At 44.8% G+C, this 20,304-nt stretch overlaps 1 protein-coding gene across 1 annotated transcript in view; it reads left to right on the forward strand.

Moving 5' to 3' along the window:
* Window positions 1-20,304, forward strand: part of map7d3 (MAP7 domain containing 3) — a 35,541-nt gene that overhangs the window by 9,758 nt on the left and 5,479 nt on the right. Inside the window, 7 exon segments of the mRNA XM_041047640.1 lie at window positions 746-853; window positions 1,664-1,765; window positions 2,212-2,310; window positions 4,292-4,417; window positions 6,304-6,443; window positions 8,885-9,015; window positions 9,126-9,346. Coding sequence (XP_040903574.1) covers window positions 746-853; window positions 1,664-1,765; window positions 2,212-2,310; window positions 4,292-4,417; window positions 6,304-6,443; window positions 8,885-9,015; window positions 9,126-9,346 — 927 coding nt within the window.

Below are 20,304 nucleotides of genomic sequence, written 5' to 3' on the forward strand. Positions count from 1 at the left end.
GATAGCATGAGTACCTACTTCTCCTTCCCACCAACACCCCCCACCCCACCAACCCCCACCTGCAGTCTAACTGGCAGTTTTCCACTAACTCTGTATGGGGCCTGTGTTCTGAATGTGCCTTGGTCTGGTTGAATAGCTGGTGTAGTGTAGCTTTAGGTTTTTCACTCATTCACACTGTTGAGCACTTCCAGGCCACATGGGTGACTTTGCATGGGAGCCCAACCAAATGTGCCAAAAACAAAAAATAATGGGACTGATATCACCTCTGGATTCTCTGGCTCAGATCATATAATGCTGTTGATGCTCGCTTCTTTGGAGTGGTCAAACATAAGCATTTACCTGTTTACTAACCACAGTGCCTGGCTCTGAAACCAAAACAACTATGTAATGGTTTGTTAAAAATGTAGATTGTCATGTTAAACATGATATTTACCATCAAACACACGGCACACATTTAGGGATGCACATTTAGCATATATAGCTAAATGTGCGTCCCTAAATGCGTGCTGCATTAGTAGTACATTAGATCAGAGGGTGAATGGGGATACTATATCTGTGAATTTAGTTTTTATGTAATTTTATTTTGGGTGTGTTAATGAAGGCACGTATCATCCTTTGCATATTAGGGGTATTTGGATGTTGCACAACCTTGCACCGCCTTATGTGCCCTCAAACACCCTCCCACATTGGCTAGCCTCCAGTGTAAACCCCGCCTCCCTTGTCTGTCTTTCCTCCTCCCTCTTAGTGGACAAGCGCTCCACATCCACCATGAACCTGAAACAGCCGTCTGAGGCTGGCATCAGCAAACGCCTATCCTCTTCCTCTGCCACCCTCATCAAATCTCCTGACAAAAGTAAGTCTCCTCTCCCCCTCCCCTCCTCATTTGCTCCCTCTCCCACTCCTCTACTCCCCTCCCTCCCTTCCTCCTTACTCTCCCTGCATTCCAGTGCTGTGTCTTAACCTATGTCGTAAACTGTAGACAGTCTATCATCAGCCAGGTAAATGTTTTCTGTGATTATTCATGTGCCTAAATCTACCAAGTGATAAAACTGTAGATAATCCGGAACAAACCCATTTTCTCTGCCAGCTCTTAAGCTTTGAGTGAACTCTGACCTCTGTCCTCTTCATGTCCAGGATTTTGCACACAGGCTCACTGGAGCACAGACAGACTGGTAAAATGCTTTAGCTCTCTGTCTCTGGTTCCAGCTAATGATAAATTAGCACCATCTCCCAATTCTGCTGCATCCGTTCACTATACACCTCTGCAAAGTGCACTGAATCAAAATTTCATAATCATAAGGGGTCCCAAGTACCAAAGGGTGATTTGTTAATAAATGTACTCTTATAGTGGTTTAGAAGCCTCTCAGTATTCCTAGGCCTAACTTGATTCATAAGAAATGTAGTTGATTCCTGCTGAAAAAAATAATCAACACAATCAGCTGATTCATATCTCTCCACAGATTCTAAGGGCTGCCAGTGTCATTTTTTTTTCATTCTGACTTTTCTAATTTCACATTACTTCTCAACTTGTTTAATAATTATGCCACCATTCTTCCTTTTCCAGGCCTGTGAATTCATTTTATAAAGTCTGAGAGACTTTAGTGCCATTCGCAAGAGACTGTTTTGTAAATTCACCACTGGGTGTTTCATCATTGTCCCTCAGGAGTTAAGCCGAGAAGTTCATCTTGTAACCGGTTGCCTAGCAATGGCAATGCTGCTCAGGCCAGTAAGGAAGACGGCAAAAAACTTCAGGTGGAGCAGACAGGTGCAAAAGATCCCCTCTCCATCCCACACTATGCTTTCACGACTAAAATGATGTACAGTATACATGTTTCCAAACCACGACAGGTCAGAGGAAATACTTCCATTATAAATGCAGCTGTGGTTATCAGCCACGATAACCACATAGCAAGCTGACTTTGTATGTGCTAATGGTTTGAACACTCACAGCTACAGGTCCCCTGTTGTACTGTTAATGTTGCGGTAATCTGATTTAGGGAGTTTCAGGTAGTGTGATCAGATGAGGCGGTTGCAGCTCTTGCCTATGTATTTAGCCATCATCAAACTAGGGCATCAGCTGCTGTCAGTCCTAGCCTGGTGACTCACATAAAACCAAATGAAGTGCACATGATGCGTAAACTGTCTTTGGGGATTCTTTGTTGACTCCCTCCCTGTGCCTGCTTGGCTATAACTCCAGTTTCATGTCCATAGGCCATTCCGTGAAGAAGAGAAGTTCCTCCCTCACTCGAGTAAGTGTGGGCAGAGCACAGACCCCTGCCAAGCCTGATAAGGGGACAACGGATGATCAAGGTGGCTAGCATGAACAATCAGCAGTAATTTTATTTCATGCCCCTCTGCATCGCTAAGGCCTCCCTCTTTGAATAACAAGCATGTGGCTCTGATGTTAACGGCTTGCTCATTATGAATCTCGTTTTTTTAAAGCCCTTAACAATACTCTCTGCAACTAAGAGGGTTTCAGAATAGCGTTCTCATTTAGCTCAATTCAGTGTCATGGAGCAATATGGGTCTTTTAACTGGCCAGTTCTTCTGCTATGCATTCCCTTTGTCCATGTATGTTGCCGTTCACCCAAAAGTCTTTCTCACTGCAGAATGACCGTGTGATCAGCTACTAAGCTTCTGTACACTGTTGTTTGTGTGTGATTTACTGGGAACACTCTGCTCACTTCATGTGTGCCTTAACCTTTTTGTTCTTATAACTTACAAGATCCTGTACTGTGCTATGTTGCTCACTAACAGCTGATTTTCTTTTAACCTTTTTTTTTTCGTTTTCTTTTCAAGTGTCAACCCAGGAATGGCTTGTTGTGTGGCATGTCTGGACTAACAGTGTATTGTTTTGTTATCACAAAGTGTTGATTGTTTTCTCCCTCCCAGATGACGTCATAGCTGGATTTAAGTCACTGGGCTTGTGCTTCAGTGTGGTGTGTGTCAGTGCCATCCCACCATAGCACCCCCAGGATACAGAAATGACCACTGTACCTCACTGCAGTCTGTGTTGCCATTAACCACCCATGCTTTTGTTGTCCTATAGCCATGTCAGCCTCTTTGTGCCTATGAGTTGTAAAAATGTTCCTGTTCTGTACAGATGTATGTTCTGTGTGGATAACCTGAGCACTAATACAACACAACGACCATCATTCATGCTGACTTAGCACCTCTAATCTGCAATCAGGATGTTAGTTTAAGGTTATTGAAGCCCCAAATGTACTACACACCACTCTCTACATACCTATAACATTATCACAGACTAATAACCCAGAAGCTTCATCCATGGGTGCAGAGCAGTAAGCCATGCTGCCGTGCTCCAGGGGCTAACACTCATCAGCTAACAAAAAACAAGTCTGTCAACAACAGCTGTCCTCTCAGGAAAGGGCTCCAAAAGGAAGTGTGACTGTAATCTCCTTTTGAAGAGGTAGTGTTTAGGGACTCGTGGCAAAATCAACCCGTCAACACTTTAGACTGTTTTTCTTGTATGATTTCTACTTTGTAGCGTAGGTAGCAACGGCGTCAATGGGAATTGTTAATTATTTTATTTCATGAAACAAGAGCTCTTTGTTTCTGCTGTGCAATTAAGGTACACCATAGTGCTTTTCTAACACACTGACTTGCTCTGTGCTGGCCATTGTACCATTAGAAAGGCTGTAGTCAGCCTCCTTATCTTAACTTGATCATTAAAATTTGGCATTTTTTTTTTAATCTCATATAGAAAAAAAAATAGAACTTTTTGGACAGTAGAAGCTAAAGAGCTCTTGTGTGGTCACACTTGTCTCTGTCACTTTTGTCTTTGTTCTGTTTCACTTCTTCTCTTCCTACCCTATAGTATTCCTCTGCTGGCTTTGAAGTTCACTAATGATTTGTTTTTTCCCCCATCAGCACACCTTCCTCTACCTCAAGGGACCATTGATTTGACCTCATTGTCTGCTTTAACTATTGTTTTAACTGATCTTCAGTTACCAGACAATTGGTCTTTGGTCTGTCTCTGTATTCTTCCATGGTGTCCTTTCCTTACTGTCTTTTGCTTACGATCCTCAGTTTATTAACAGGATAAAGACAGTTGATAAGGAGCCAATGTAAGATTATTGAGATATACAGTAACCTTCGGTTCTCTATGTTGATTCTGTCCTGTTGGTTAAATCACATGGTGACCTTTCTAAACTTCACTGACCCCCCCTCCCCTCCCTCTGTTTTGCCTTGTCATCCCCATTCTGGCCCACTCTTTCCTTCTTGGCCTTTTTATTCTCTACTGTTTTCGGGTGATTTTTCGGCCGTGTAGCGCGCAGGCCACCGGCCAGCGCTGTGGACGGAGGGGTCCTTAGTCGCCTGCTCACCCCCACCCAGGCCTCACTAGCTAGGAGCAAGAGCGCCGCCGCCCTATCCGCTGAAGGAAGAGATGATCCAGGTAACCTCCACACAGGAGACCCTGACAGAGAGGAAGGATGGCTAGACACAGATCCTCCCTGCTTACCCTTATTGTAACAGTAAAAAGTCAACCCAGTCACTACTAGTACCACTTCACTAGACCTGAGCTCATCCTGGTGCCCCACTGCAGATCCTCATGCTTTTGGAATAGTCCTTTCTGAGCAAATGGTGGCCTCTTGGTGGTGGTGGAATTAAAGATGTCTCTGCAGCTCCCTGTGTTTAAAAGCCGCTATTGTAATGATCAGCTGTTTACGTTAAGTATGTACAGTAATTACTTGCAGCAAAGTACACTCATGTGAGAGTGCAGAGTTGCTCAGTAAATATTGTCACACACACACGGATCCAGCACACAGGCACTCTCAGATCTGACACAATTGGCTGTTGTGTTGGCTGAGCTGAGCTGAGCAGGGCAGACTTGGCCGGGAGCATTTCTCTGCATCTGAGGAGCCTCAGAGTCCATGCTGGGAGATTTGCTCTAAGCTGCTTACCTGTTGGTTCTTGTTACGTCAGAATGAGACTGTTGTGCTATTGCATATGTTCTCGTGGTGAGACCAGTGTGCTGAAGTCCCCAATACACAGCGCTGAAATAGTAAGTACTGGCATTTCCATAGATTATAAGGTCTTGAAGTCACACTAATTAAAATCAGTACATCTCCATCCTGCCACTAGATGTTGGACTGGCATTTTTTTATTTTGTAAAATATGCTCTGAAGCCATCTAGGTGGGGGTTTATGTCTCACTGGATGACTTGCATGCCTTCAATTTTAAATTTCTTTGTGTAATGCTGATGTGGGAATGATCTGCAGTATATAGACTGTTGTTGAAGATATACACATTTTTAGACTCAGCTTATTCAACTCATAATGAATCTGCTGAAGAACTGTGAGGAATACTGTTTTTTTTTTCTTGTTGATTACGTGTTTAAGGCTGTAAAGAGCTATACTGTAAAGTACTGACTCACTTCAAAGATGTAACTGTATTCCTAGTGTTGGTTTTAGGTTGTGGTGTTTATTGACCGGCCATTACAAACCCATTAGCAGCTATAGATCTTCAGCTAAGTATAGCCCCAGTGGAAACATGACACATCCGCATTAGCAGCAGCAGCGGCAGCCCATGGCAGTATAAATTTCAGTCACTGTAGCTGCTCAGTATGCAGTCAGAATGAATTACAGGACACAATTGTGACCAGGCTGGTGCAGGGAGAGTTCTCCAGGTCTCAGGATTATCATGGCTAATCCCTCAATCTGACACAGAAAGCTCGTAACAGTGGACAGGAGTATTTTCTTCAACAAAAGGACTCTGAGACTGCAGACTGCTCATCTTTTGGTCACTGTATCTGAACACAGCAAATGACACTATCCACATTCATTGTGTGTTCATTGTACTAATCTGTGTGGTGTGTGTGTAGTGTCCTTGTTGGTGGTAGGTTTTGTGTAGTGTGTGCTGTGCTGTGGTGCTTGGGGTTCAGGTTTGTTCATGTTGTGTCCAGAAGCTTTGGCACCTGTGGAGTGCCTGGGGCTTTTGTGCGATTGTTGCTCTCTGCTCCTCACGTCTCCAGTAATCTCCAGCCCAATCAAACCTTTAGAAATCAAGCTGTTGCCTGCCTAAAGTGCTATACCTAACAAATCGCTTTTTTTTTTTGTGCTCTTGTCCCCTTACAAAAACACTCTTCTGCATTTCTTTCAACCATCATCTGCCCTCCCTACCTCTCTCCCTTCCTTTCCCACTTTCCCTCTTCCTTTCCCTCCATCCTCTTTATTCTTCTCTCCTTTTGCTCTTCGCTGCTTTGCTGCCCAACTCGGCCGCTTATCACACCTCCCATTGGTTGTGCTCCCCTGGCCCTGCGATGACTGTGTCCTTTACCAGAGTGTCACCTGTGTCCTCGCTCAGCCTCTGCCAGTCCCCTGCACCCACCGCGTGGACCTGTGCGCAGCCGTAGTATTGACCGACAGAAGAGCGGCATGACCACCTCTGTTTCAGCTGACGGTGCCCTCGACCCTTCACTGGTGAGAACACATTTTGACGTTACAGTTACTAACACCACAGGCCCACAAAGAACACTGAGTCACACATTTACAAAAATAAATCTATAATGTTAAAGATCCGCTGAAGTGAAAGTTTCACTGCAGACAGTTGTGATTGCCTGTCCTTTCTATTCCCTTCTCATTACGCTGCATTTTTGCATCCCCATTGATGAAAGTATAGAAACTTAGCATATATCTGTGTAAAAAGTCAATGCAAAAGGTAGCCGAGAGGCTGATATAGTTTCCAGAGGAGGACTGTTTGCTTATATAGTACTGGAAGGAAGGGAAAGTTGCTGACAAGGATTTGATAACGTTGCATTTAGTGGGCCCAGTCACATGTACTTTTGTAAAATTCGCCTGAGCTGGATGCCCAGCTTTCAGTGTTGTAATGGAAAAAAACCTTGTTGTAACATGACATGTATTTGGTAGACTCTGACAACAGTGATATTCCAGTTTGAGAATGTTACTCATTTACAAGACAACTAGAAGGATAATGTTGAATTGTTTTAGAACCCTGTGTCAGTGAGTTTGCTTTTACTGGTGGAGTAACCTGAATGCAGGGCTTTAGATGGTATCTTTAGTCTGATCCATACAGAGTGATAATAGATACATCTTGAGATACATCTGATGAGAGGTCTGTTTGTAGAAATAAGTTAGATATATTATCAAAAAAGGTTTTTTAAAAGTGTTGGATAGAGAGAATATTTTTTATATATACTCAAAATATAAAATATAAAAACATAAAAATTCAAAATAAAAACATTTTAGTAGTAATGAGAACAAATACATGCATTCCTGCAATAAAATGACATTGCTCAGAGAAATATGTGGGTGGCACCATAGACTCTGATTTATATGTGTATATCCGGCTGCATTTGCCTGTCAAAGTACCTCTGCAGGATGCTAACCATAGGGAAATTTTTTTCTCTCTGCAGTTCTTTGACCTTTGCTGGTCAGTCATAATTTGAACGTGCTCATACACTGGCAGAATTTTATCCTATATACTGCTACTCATAAGCGATATCTCTGATGTTGTCACTTAGTGGCCTGCCAGGCTCTCTCTCATAACCTGCCTGTCCTTCTCCTCCTCCGCTGTGGCTGTGAAGGGCCTCATTGTCGTTGCATGAGACAAAAGGATTCACAGTGGCCTGATTATGGACAGATCATCCCATGCAAAGCAACCCCACCCTGACCCTGGGGCCTAATGTCAAAAGCCTCTCCTCTACATGTGCCGATTGGTGTGAAGATAATTGAAATGCAGTCTCATGCTTATCACTCAGGCATTGCATGACACTTGGGTTCAATTGTGCCTTCCAAGGCTGCCTGCCTACAGTGGGGATATTTCTTTAAACAAATGATCAAAAGGTGAATAAGAAAAACGCAAACCTATGCAGGTTTTCTACAAAATGCCTTCTATCTGTTCTTGCTACAGTCCTTTATAGACATGAATAGCAAATGAATATTGTGAAACTATGCAATCAAGTGTTTTCATGCTCTCTTAAGAGGGTTCAACTTTGTGTTTATATTTTCATAAGTGTTCTTTTTTAAGTGTTTGTTATTTATTTTATTATGTGTGCCTTAAAGCTGGGAGTCTCTGCAAAATTTCGTTATGTTTGCATTATTACAATAAAGACTCTTGAATCTTGAATCTCGAATGATGATCAGGCTGTGTGGCCACAGCTAAAAAGTTTCTCGTATATACAGAAAATCCATTCCGTCTAATTTTTGCTAACTTTGCGTTTAGTGCAGACTGTTTGGGGTAAGACAGCGCCAGTGACCTTGCTGTGCCCTGTTGTCATTATGTTCACAGTGCCAAACTCAGCACATGGGCATTAAAAATAGATGAATTAAAACCTGACCCTTGGCTTCCTTTAAATCAGCATTGTGCCACTGTTTGATATGCTGGTGACACCCAAAGAGGGAGAGGCAAAATTAGCAATGAGTTGAGCAAATGGTTAATTTTTGTTTTAGTTACAGTTACTTTCTTATAAAAGACATCTGTGTTTTTGTGTATTTCCTACAGGTTTTCAGTTTTTTTTTTTAACACAAACTCCTAAATTTAAGGACGATTCGGTTGCATAGACAAATAGTTGCCTGTTTTTTCCATAGTACTGGATACTGTCACATCTTTGTGGCCTCTAAAATAATTTAAATGATATGATCTGAGAAGGAAAAATCCCACCACAAATGTCCACATAAAGGTCTCATTTGTCGTCAGTTTGGTTACGACAAGGTAACCCTTGCTGTTGTGGATCAGTCCCTTTTTAGTGTCAATGCAGCTTAGTCACACAACTGTTTTGTTTATGACACAGTGATATTTAAAGTGTTTGTGGGGTTTAGTTTCAAGCCCTTGAAATAATCCTACTTCAGAGATTGTCATACATTCCTTTTTTGTTTCTGGCCCTTTTTATGTGGAACTACAGAAGGAGAAGCAGTTAACATCACCTGGGGGGCAACGTCCCGCCTCCCCATCCACTGCCCTAGGACGTAACCGCTCACCGTCCCCAGCCCCTAATCCAACTCCAAAGAGGACCCCCTCCCCAGCAGCAACCAAGTAAGACTGCAAGTCTTCTTCAGTAAAGCTTTAGTGATGTTTTACTTAAAGTTTTTGAGGGATTTAATTAATTTTGATTTGGTTACAAAACACAACACTAATTCTTACAGGCAAAGTTCCAAGACACGCCCATCTTCACCTGGTGCAATGAAACAACGTCCCCCATCCCCCCAGCCTACATCAACCAAACCCCCACCCATCCAGAAACCAGCTCTCACTCCAACAGGGCCCCCTACTTTGCGAAAGAGAGACTCCAAGTCCAAGGATTTGTGTCCTGTCCCAGCTGTAGCGCCACAGTCCTCTGATGCCAGCAAGTCCAAAGAGAAAGATGGTGAGCAATTCTCTAAGTCTCATAAGAAAGCACCCTGCAGTATGAATGTGTTGTTGTACTGCATAAAAATATGTAAATTCAAAAGTCTTGCTAGTCATTGTTCCTGTATTCACTGTCCTCACACCTATTCCATTTATACTTAACATCATGTATACTGATGGGAGCGCAAAAGGAAGTTAAAGCAGGAAATAAAACGGCAAGAGCTTTTGGATCCAAAGGAAATTGCAGAGGGAGGATTTGTGTGTTAATAAATTATTGAATTTGCAGAAAACAAATATGAGTTTCTCTGGTAAACCAAACTGTTCAAGGTGTTCAAGATATCAGAATATTGTTCTAATTAGGGCCCGAGCACCGAGTGGTGCGAAGGCCCTATTGTTTTTGTAATGTTTATTATTATTATTATTATTATTAGGGCCCGAGCACCGAGTGGTGCGAAGGCCCTATTGTTTTTGTAATGTTTATTATTATTATTATTATTATTAGGGCCCGAGCACCGAGTGGTGCGAAGGCCCTATTGTTTTTGTAATGTTTATTATTATTATTATTATTATTATTATTCCTCCCAAACAACTGCATTTTTCAACCCCTTCCCATGCTCTAAAACGCCTGAAATTTTGCACAGTCATCAGGTCTGGTGAAAAATTTGATATTTTGTGGTCGTTGTAAATGGGGGGGGCAAAATGGCTCCGCAGCGCCCCCTTGAAATTTTCAAAACCCCCCTCCCATTGGGCTTAGTTTGTCATAGGTGCATGAAAATTGGTACACATGTTGATCATACCGAGACACACCAAAAAGTCTCTTGACACCATGACCTCAACCCAACAGGAAGTCCGCCATTGTGGTCGGAAGTTGGCGATTTTGGCGAATTACACCATTGGTATGCGGACGAACTCGTGCTAGGGATTTCACCCGATCCACTTCATATTTGGTGGACCTCACCTCAAGACCATGATGATCAAAAGTTATCACAGAGTTTTCTCTAAGTTAAAGGGCGTGGCCTCTGTGGCCCGCCAAAGTTTGGTGGCGTTTGGTGAATTTGCCATGACATTTTGAATGGCTCTCACGTCCACATACTTTATCCAAACATCTTCAAACTTTATGAGCATGATCAGGGCTCTGCCCTGAACGCCTCCATATGTCAAACTCCCGCCTTACTCGTGGCGTCCCCTGCTGGTAACAGGAAATGACCTATTTTTACTCTGAAGTGTACTGCTCCTTAATAGTTGACACCATCGGCTTGGTTTCTGCTCTACAACCTTCCCAACTACTTGGTGAAGCTACATTATAAAGGCCGTGAAGCTGGGTGCAATGGCATCTGTGTGGCGGCGCGGCAACTGACGATCCCTCGCCGTGAAATTACGTTTGGATTTGTAATGACCTTAACCACCTCCTATGATCATAAAAATTCATACACACGTTCTTGGGGGCTGGTCCTAGACTCTGATGGAGTTTTTATAATTGGGCGGGGCAAAATGGCTCAACGGCGCCCCCTTGAAAATTTAAAATACCCCTCTCCATATGGGTTTTTTTGGAGTACGAAGATGAAAATCGGTACACATAAAGAACACTTCCAGACGCACAAAAAAGTCTCTTGACACCATGACCTCAACCCAGCAGGAAGTCGGCCATTTTGTTTTTGGCGGCCAAATTTGAGTGCTTTCCACCATTGGTATGTGGATGAACTCGTGCTAGGGATTTCACCCGATCAACTTCATATCTGGTGGACCTCACCTCAAGACCATGATGATCAAAAGTTATTAAAGGGTTTTCTCTAAGTTAAAGGGCGTGGCCTCTGTGGCCCGCCAAAGTTTGGTGGCGTTTGGTGAATTTGCCATGACATTTTGAATGGCTCTCACGTCCACATACTTTATCCAAACATCTTCAAACTTCATGAGCATGATCAGGGCTCTGCCCTGAACGCCTCCATATGTCAAACTCCCGCCTTACTCGTGGCGTCCCCTGCTGGTAACAGGAAATGACCTATTTTTACTCTGAAGTGTACTGCTCCTTAATAGTTGACACCATCGGCTTGGTTTCTGCTCTACAACCTTCCCAACTACTTGGTGAAGCTACATTATAAAGGCCGTGAAGCTGGGTGCAATGGCATCTGTGTGGCGGCGCGGCAACTGACGATCCCTCGCCATGAAATTACGTTTGGATTTGTAATGACCTTAACCACCTCCTATGATCATAAAAATTCATACACACGTTCTTGGGGGCTGGTCCTAGACTCTGATGGGGTTTTTGTAATTGGGCGGGGCAAAGTGGCTCAACTGCGCCCCCTTGAAAATTTAAAATACCCCTCTCCATATGGGTTTTTCATACTTTATCCAAACATCTTCAAACTTCATGAGCATGATGAGGGCTCTGCCCTGAACGGCTCCATATGTCAAACCCCCGCCTTACTCGTGGCGCCCCCTGCTGGTAACAGGAAATAACCTGTTTGTACTATGACGTGTACTGGGTAGAAGAGGAGAGGACATAGGATGACTCTGGTACTCTTGGCTGCGCCGGCTGCGACTCCCGCGGGTCGCAAGGGGTGCGAGGGCCCGTCATCGCTGCTTGCAGCTTTAATTATTATTATTATTATTATTATTCCTCCCAAACAACTGCATTTTTCAACCCCTTCCCATGCTCTAAAACGCCTGAAATTTTGCACACTCATCAGGTCTGGTGAAAAATTTGATATTTTGTGGTCGTTGTAAATGGGGGGGGCAAAATGGCTCTGCAGCGCCCCCTTGAAATTTTCAAAACCCCCCTCCCATTGGGCTTAGTTTGTCATAGGTGCATGAAAATTGGTACACATGTTGATCATACCGAGACACACCAAAAAGTCTCTTGACACCATGACCTCAACCCAACAGGAAGTCCGCCATTGTGGTCGGAAGTTGGCCATTTTGGCGAATTACACCATTGGTATGCGGACGAACTCGTGCTAGGGATTTCACCCGATCCACTTCATATTTGGTGGACCTCACCTCAAGACCATGATGATCAAAAGTTATCACAGAGTTTTCTCTAAGTTAAAGGGCGTGGCCTCTGTGGCCCGCCAAAGTTTGGTGGCGTTTGGTGAATTTGCCATGACATTTTGACTGGCTCTCACGTCCACATACTTTATCCAAACATCTTCAAACTTTATGAGCATGATCAGGGCTCTGCCCTGAACGCCTCCATATGTCAAACTCCCGCCTTACTCGTGGCGTCCCCTGCTGGTAACAGGAAATGACCTATTTTTACTCTGAAGTGTACTGCTCCTTAATAGTTGACACCATCGGCTTGGTTTCTGCTCTACAACCTTCCCAACTACTTGGTGAAGCTACATTATAAAGGCCGTGAAGCTGGGTGCAATGGCATCTGTATGGCGGCGCGGCAACTGACGATCCCTCGCCGTGAAATTACGTTTGGATTTGTAATGACCTTAACCACCTCCTATGATCCTAAAAATTCATACACACGTTCTTGGGGGCTGGTCCTAGACTCTGATGGGGTTTTTGTAATTGGGCAGGGCAAAATGGCTCAACGGCGCCCCCTTGAACATTTAAAATACCCCTCTCCATATGGATTTTTTTGGAATACAAAGATGAAAATCGGTACACATAAAGAACACTTCGGAACGCACAAAAAAGTCTCTTGACACCATGACCTCAACCCAGCAGGAAGTCAGCCATTTTGTTTTTGGCGGCCAAATTTGAGTGCTTTCCACCATTGGTATGCGGATGAACTCGTGCTAGGGATTTCACCCGATCAACTTCATATCTGGTGGACCTCACCTCAAGACCATGATGATCAAAAGTTATAAGAGACTTTTCTCTAAGTTAAAGGGCGTGGCCTCTGTGGCTCGCCAAAGTTCGGTGGCGTTTGGTGAATTTGCCATGACATTTTGAATGGCTCTCACGTCCACATACTTTATCCAAACATCTTCAAACCTTATGAGCATGATGAGGGCTCTGCCCTGAACGGCTCCATATGTCAAACTCCCGCCTTACTCGTGGCGCCCCCTGCTGGTAACAGGAAATAACCTGTTTGTACTATGACGTGTACTGGGGAGAAGAGGAGAGGACATAGGATGACTCTGGTACTTGGCTGCGCTGGCTGCGACTCCCGCGGGTCGCAAGGGGTGCGAGGGCCCGTCATCGCTGCTTGCAGCTTTAATTATTATTATTATTAGGGCCCGAGCACCGAGTGGTGCGAAGGCCCTATTGTTTTTCTAATGTTTATTATTAGGGCCCGAGCACCGAGTGGTGCGAAGGCCCTATTGTTTTTCTAATGTTTATTATTATTATTATTATTATTATTATTCCTCCCAAACAACTGCATTTTTCAACCCCTTCCCATGCTCTAAAACGCCTGAAATTTTGCACACTCATCAGGTCTGGTGAAAAATTTGATATTTTGTGGTCGTTGTAAATGGGGGGGGCCAAATGGCTCCGCAGCGCCCCCTTGAAATTTTCAAAACCCCCCTCCCATTGGGCTTAGTTTGTCATAGGTGCATGAAAATTGGTACACATGTTGATCATACCGAGACACACCAAAAAGTCTCTTGACACCATGACCTCAACCCAACAGGAAGTCCGCCATTGTGGTCGGAAGTTGGCGATTTTGGCGAAATACACCATTGGTATGCGGACGAACTCGTGCTAGGGATTTCACCTGATCCACTTCATACTTGGTGGACCTCATCTCAAGACCATGATGATCAAAAGTTATCAAAGGCTTTTCTCTAAGTTAAAGGGCGTGGCCTCTGTGGCCCGCCAAAGTTTGGTGGCGTTTGGTGAATTTGCCATGACATTTTGAATGGCTCTCACGTCCACATACTTTATCCAAACATCTTCAAACTTCATGAGCTTGATCAGGGCTCTGCCCTGAACGCCTCCATATGTCAAACTCCCGCCTTACTCGTGGCGTCCCCTGCTGGTAACAGGAAATGACCTATTTTTACTCTGAAGTGTACTGCTCCTTAATAGTTGACACCATCGGCTTGTTTTCTGCTCTACAACCTTCCCAACTACTTGGTGAAGCTACATTATAAAGGCCGTGAAGCTGGGTGCAATGGCATCTGTGTGGCGGCGCGGCAACTGACGATCCCTCGCCGTGAAATTACGTTTGGATTTGTAATGACCTTAACCACCTCCTATGATCCTAAAAATTCATACACACGTTCTTGGGGGCTGGTCCTAGACTCTGATGGGGTTTTTGTAATTGGGCGGGGCAAAATGGCTCAACGGCGCCCCCTTGAAGATTTAAAATACCCCTCTCCATATGGGTTTTTTTGGAGTACGAAGATGAAAATCGGTACACATAAAGAACACTTCCTGACGCACAAAAAAGTCTCTTGACACCATGACCTCAACCTAGCAGGAAGTCGGCCATTTTGTTTTTGGCGGCAAAATTTCAGTGCTTTCCACCATTGGTATGCGGACGAACTCGTGCTAGGGATTTCACCCGATCAACTTCATATCTGGTGGACCTCACCTCAAGACCATGATGATCAAAAGTTATCAAAGGCTTTTCTCTAAGTTAAAGGGCGTGGCCTCTGTGGCTCGCCAAAGTTCGGTGGCGTTTGGTGAATTTGCCATGACATTTTGAATGGCTCTCACGTCCACATACTTTATCCAAACATCTTCAAACTTCATGAGCATGATGAGGGCTCTGCCCTGAACGGCTCCATATGTCAAACTCCCGCCTTACTCGTGGCGCCCCCTGCTGGTAACAGGAAATAACGTGTTTGTACTATGACGTGTACTGGGGAGAAGAGGAGAGGACATAGGGGGACTCTGGTACTCTTGGCTGCGCCGGCTGCGACTCCCGCGGGTCGCAAGGGGTGCGAGGGCCCGTCATCGCTGCTTGCAGCTTTAATTATTATTATTATTATTATTATTATTTGTCCTCCCAAACAACTGCATTTTTCAACCCCTTCCCATGCTCTAAAACGCCTGAAATTTTGCACACTCATCAGGTCTGCTGAAAAATTTGATATTTTGTGGTCGTTGTAAATGGGGGGGGCAAAATGGCTCTGCAGCGCCCCCTTGAAATTTTCAAAACCCCCCTCCCATTGGGCTTAGTTTGTCATAGGTGCATGAAAATTGGTACACATGTTGATCATACCGAGACACACCAAAAAGTCTCTTGACACCATGACCTCAACCCAACAGGAAGTCCGCCATTGTGGTCGGAAGTTGGCGATTTTGGCGAATTACACCATTGGTATGCGGACGAACTCGTGCTAGGGATTTCACCCGATCCACTTCATATTTGGTGGACCTCACCTCAAGACCATGATGATCAAAAGTTATCACAGAGTTTTCTCTAAGTTAAAGGGCGTGGCCTCTGTGGCCCGCCAAAGTTTGGTGGCGTTTGGTGAATTTGCTATGACATTTTGAATGGCTCTCACGTCCACATACTTTATCCAAACATCTTCAAACTTTATGAGCATGATCAGGGCTCTGCCCTGAACGCCTCCATATGTCAAACTCCCGCCTTACTCGTGGCGTCCCCTGCTGGTAACAGGAAATGACCTATTTTTACTCTGAAGTGTACTGCTCCTTAATACTTGACACCATCGGCTTCGTTTCTGCTCTACAACCTTCCCAACTACTTGGTGAAGCAACATTATAAAGGCAGTGAAGCTGGGTGCAATGGCATCTGTGTGGCGGCGCGGCAACTGACGATCCCTCGCCGTGAAATTACGTTTGGATTTGTAATGACCTTAACCACCTCCTATGATCATAAAAATTCATACACACGTTCTTGGGGGCTGGTCCTAGACTCTGATGGGGTTTTTGTAATTGGGCGGGGCAAAATGGCTCAACGGCGCCCCCTTGAACATTTAAAATACCCCTCTCCATATGGGTTTTTTTGGAATACAAAGATGAAAATCAGTACACATAAACAACACTTCGGGACGCACAAAAAAGTCTCTTGACACCATGACCTCAACCCAGCAGGAAGTCAGCCATTTTATTTTTGGCGGCCAAATTTGAGTGCTTTCCAGCATTGGTATGCGGATGAACTCGTGCTAGGGATTTCACCCGATCAACTTCATATCTGGTGGACCTCACCTCAAGACCATGATGATCAAAAGTTATAACAGACTTTTCTCTAAGTTAAAGGGCGTGGCCTCTGTGGCTCGCCAAAGTTCGGTGGCGTTTGGTGAATTTGCCATGACATTTTGAATGGCTCTCACATCCACATACTTTATCCAAACATCTTCAAACTTCATGAGCATGATGAGGGCTCTGCCCTGAACGCCTCCATATGTCAAACTCCCGCCTTACTCGTGGCGCCCCCTGCTGGTAACAGGAAATAACCTGTTTGTACTATGAAGTGTACTTGGGAGAAGAGGAGAGGACATAGGAGGACTCTGGTAGTCATGGCTGTGCCGGCTGCGACTCCCGCGGGTCGCAAGGGGTGCGAGGGCCCGTCATCGCTGCTTGCAGCTTTAATTATTATTATTATTATTATTATTATTCCTCCCAAACAACTGCATTTTTCAACCCCTTCCCATGCTCTAAAACGCCTGAAATTTTGCACACTCATCAGGTCTGGTGAAAAATTTGATATTTTGTGGTCGTTGTAAATGGGGGGGGGCCAAATGGCTCCGCAGCGCCCCCTTGAAATTTTCAAAACCCCCCTCCCATTGGGCTTAGTTTGTCATAGGTGCATGAAAATTGGTACACATGTTGATCATACCGAGACACACCAAAAAGTCTCTTGACACCATGACCTCAACCCAACAGGAAGTCCGCCATTGTGGTCGGAAGTTGGCGATTTTGGCGAATTACACCATTGGTATGCGGACGAACTCGTGCTAGGGATTTCACCTGATCCACTTCATATTTGGTGGACCTCACCTCAAGACCATGATGATCAAAAGTTATTCAAGGCTTTTCTCTAAGTTAAAGGGCGTGGCCTCTGTGGCCCGCCAAAGTTTGATGGCGTTTGGTGAATTTTCCATGACATTTTGAATGGCTCTCACGTCCACATACTTTATCCAAACATCTTCAAACTTCATGAGCTTGATCAGGGCTCTGCCCTGAACGCCTCCATATGTCAAACTCCCGCCTTACTCGTGGCGTCCCCTGCTGGTAACAGGAAATGACCTATTCTTACTCTGAAGTGTACTGCTCCTTAATAGTTGACACCATCGGCTTGGTTTCTGCTCTACAACCTTCCCAACTACTTGGTGAAGCTACATTATAAAGGCCGTGAAGCTGGGTGCAATGGCATCTGTGTGGCGGCGCGGCAACTGACGATCCCTCGCCGTGAAATTACGTTTGGATTTGTAATGACCTTAACCACCTCCTATGATCCTAAAAATTCATACACACGTTCTTGGGGGCTGGTCCTAGACTCTGATGGGGTTTTTGTAATTGGGCGGGGCAAAATGGCTCAACGGCGCCCCCTTGAAGATTTAAAATACCCCTCTCCATATGGGTTTTTTTGGAGTATGAAGATGAAAATCGGTACACATAAAGAACACTTCCAGACGCAAAAAAAAGTCTCTTGACACCATGACCTCAACCCAGCAGGAAGTCGACCATTTTGTTTTTGGCGGCCAAATTTCACTGCTTTCCACCACTGGTATGCGGATGAACTCGTGCTAGGGATTTCACCCGATCAACTTCATATCTGGTGGACCTCACCTCAAGACCATGATGATCAAAAGTTATAAGAGACTTTTCTCTAAGTTAAAGGGCGTGGCCTCTGTGGCTCGCCAAAGTTCGATGGCGTTTGGTGAATTTGCCATGACATTTTGAATGGCTCTCACATCCACATACTTTATCCAAACATCGTCAAACTTCATGAGCATGATGAGGGCTCTGCCCTGAACGCCTCCATATGTCAAACTCCCGCCTTACTCGTGGCGCCCCCTGCTGGTAACAGGAAATAACCTGTTTGTACTATGACGTGTACTGGGGAGAAGAGGAGAGGACATAGGACGCCTCTGGTACTCTTGGCTGCGCCGGCTGCGACTCCGGCGGGTCGCAAGGGGTGCGAGGGCCCGTCATCGCTGCTTGCAGCTTTAATTATTATTATTATTATTATTATTCCTCCCAAACAACTGCATTTTTCAACCCCTTCCCATGCTCTAAAACGCCTGAAATTTTGCACACTCATCAGGTCTGGTGAAAAATTTGATATTTTGTGGTCGTTGTAAATGGGGGGGGGCAAAATGGCTCTGCAGCGCCCCCTTGAAATTTTCAAAACCCCCCTCCCATTGGGCTTAGTTTGTCATAGGTGCATGAAAATTGGTACACATGTTGATCATACCGAGACACACCAAAAAGTCTCTTGACACCATGACCTCAACCCAACAGGAAGTCCGCCATTGTGGTCGGAAGTTGGCGATTTTGGCGAATTACACCATTGGTATGCGGACGAACTCGTGCTAGGGATTTCACCCGATCCACTTCATATTTGGTGGACCTCACCTCAAGACCATGATGATCAAAAGTTATCACAGAGTTTTCTCTAAGTTAAAGGGCGTGGCCTCTGTGGCCCGCCAAAGTTTGGTGGCGTTTGGTGAATTTGCCATGACATTTTGAATGGCTCTCACGTCCACATACTTTATCCAAACATCTTCAAACTTTATGAGCATGATCAGGGCTCTGCCCTGAACGCCTCCATATGTCAAACTCCCGCCTTACTCGTGGCGTCCCCTGCTGGTAACAGGAAATGACCTATTTTTACTCTGAAGTGTACTGCTCCTTAATAGTTGACACCATCAGCTTGGTTTCTGCTCTACAACCTTCCCAACTACTTGGTGAAGCTACATTATAAAGGCCGTGAAGCTGGGTGCAATGGCATCTGTGTGGCGGCGCGGCAACTGACGATCCCTCGCCGTGAAATTACGTTTGGATTTGTAATGACCTTAACCACCTCCTATGATCCTAAAAATTCATACACACGTTCTTGGGGGCTGGTCCTAGACTCTGATGGGGTTTTTGTAATTGGGCGGGGCAAAATGGCTCAACGGCGCCCCCTTGAAGATTTAAAATACCCCTCTCCATATGGGTTTTTTTGGAATACGAAGATGAAAATCAGTACACATAAAGAACACTTCCAGACGCACAAAAAAGTCTCTTGACACCATGACCTCAACCCAGCAGGAAGTCGGCCATTTTGTTTTTGGCGGCCAAATTTCAGTGCTTTCCACCATTGGTATGCGGATGAACTCGTGCTAGGGATTTCACCCGATCAACTTCATATCTGGTGGACCTCACCTCAAGACCATGATGATCAAAAGTTATAACAGACTTTTCTCTAAGTTAAAGGGCGTGGCCTCTGTGGCTCGCCAAAGTTCGATGGCGTTTGGTGAATTTGCCATGACATTTTGAATGGCTCTCACATCCACATACTTTATCCAAACATCTTCAAACTTCATGAGCATGATGAGGGCTCTGCCCTGAACGCCTCCATATGTCAAACTCCCGCCTTACTCGTGGCGCCCCCTGCTGGTAACAGGAAATAACCTGTTTGTACTATGAAGTGTACTGGGGAGAAGAGGAGAGGACATAGGAGGACTCTGGTACTCATGGCTGTGCCGGCTGTGACTCCCGCGGGTCGCAAGGGGTGCGAGGGCCCGTCATCGCTGCTTGCAGCTTTAATTTTATTTACAACATTAGTTTTTGTTTTTCAGAATGTTAGCTAACCACTTGTGTGGGAACCAGAATAATGAAATGTTCCTTGTTCCCTTTTGAACTCTTGCTCTTTCTGTATGTTACCAGCGATGCTTACAGCTACACCTTCGCTCTGAGCAAATAAAAAATGCATCCTCTGTAATCGAGGTTTAATACTGCTTCAAGGAACAGTCTGTTTGGTTTGAGAGCTTTCTCATGTGTTTTAATACACATACACAGACCATAAACAGAAATGTGTCTGTGTGTGTATGTTTGTGTGCTGCAAACTGACGTGGCAGAGGCTTAGTTTGCTGTAAATCTCAGTGGAGCAGGAGACCT

Source organism: Toxotes jaculatrix, chromosome 10, assembly GCF_017976425.1.
Source record: "Toxotes jaculatrix isolate fToxJac2 chromosome 10, fToxJac2.pri, whole genome shotgun sequence".
Lineage (NCBI taxonomy): Eukaryota > Metazoa > Chordata > Actinopteri > Toxotidae > Toxotes > Toxotes jaculatrix.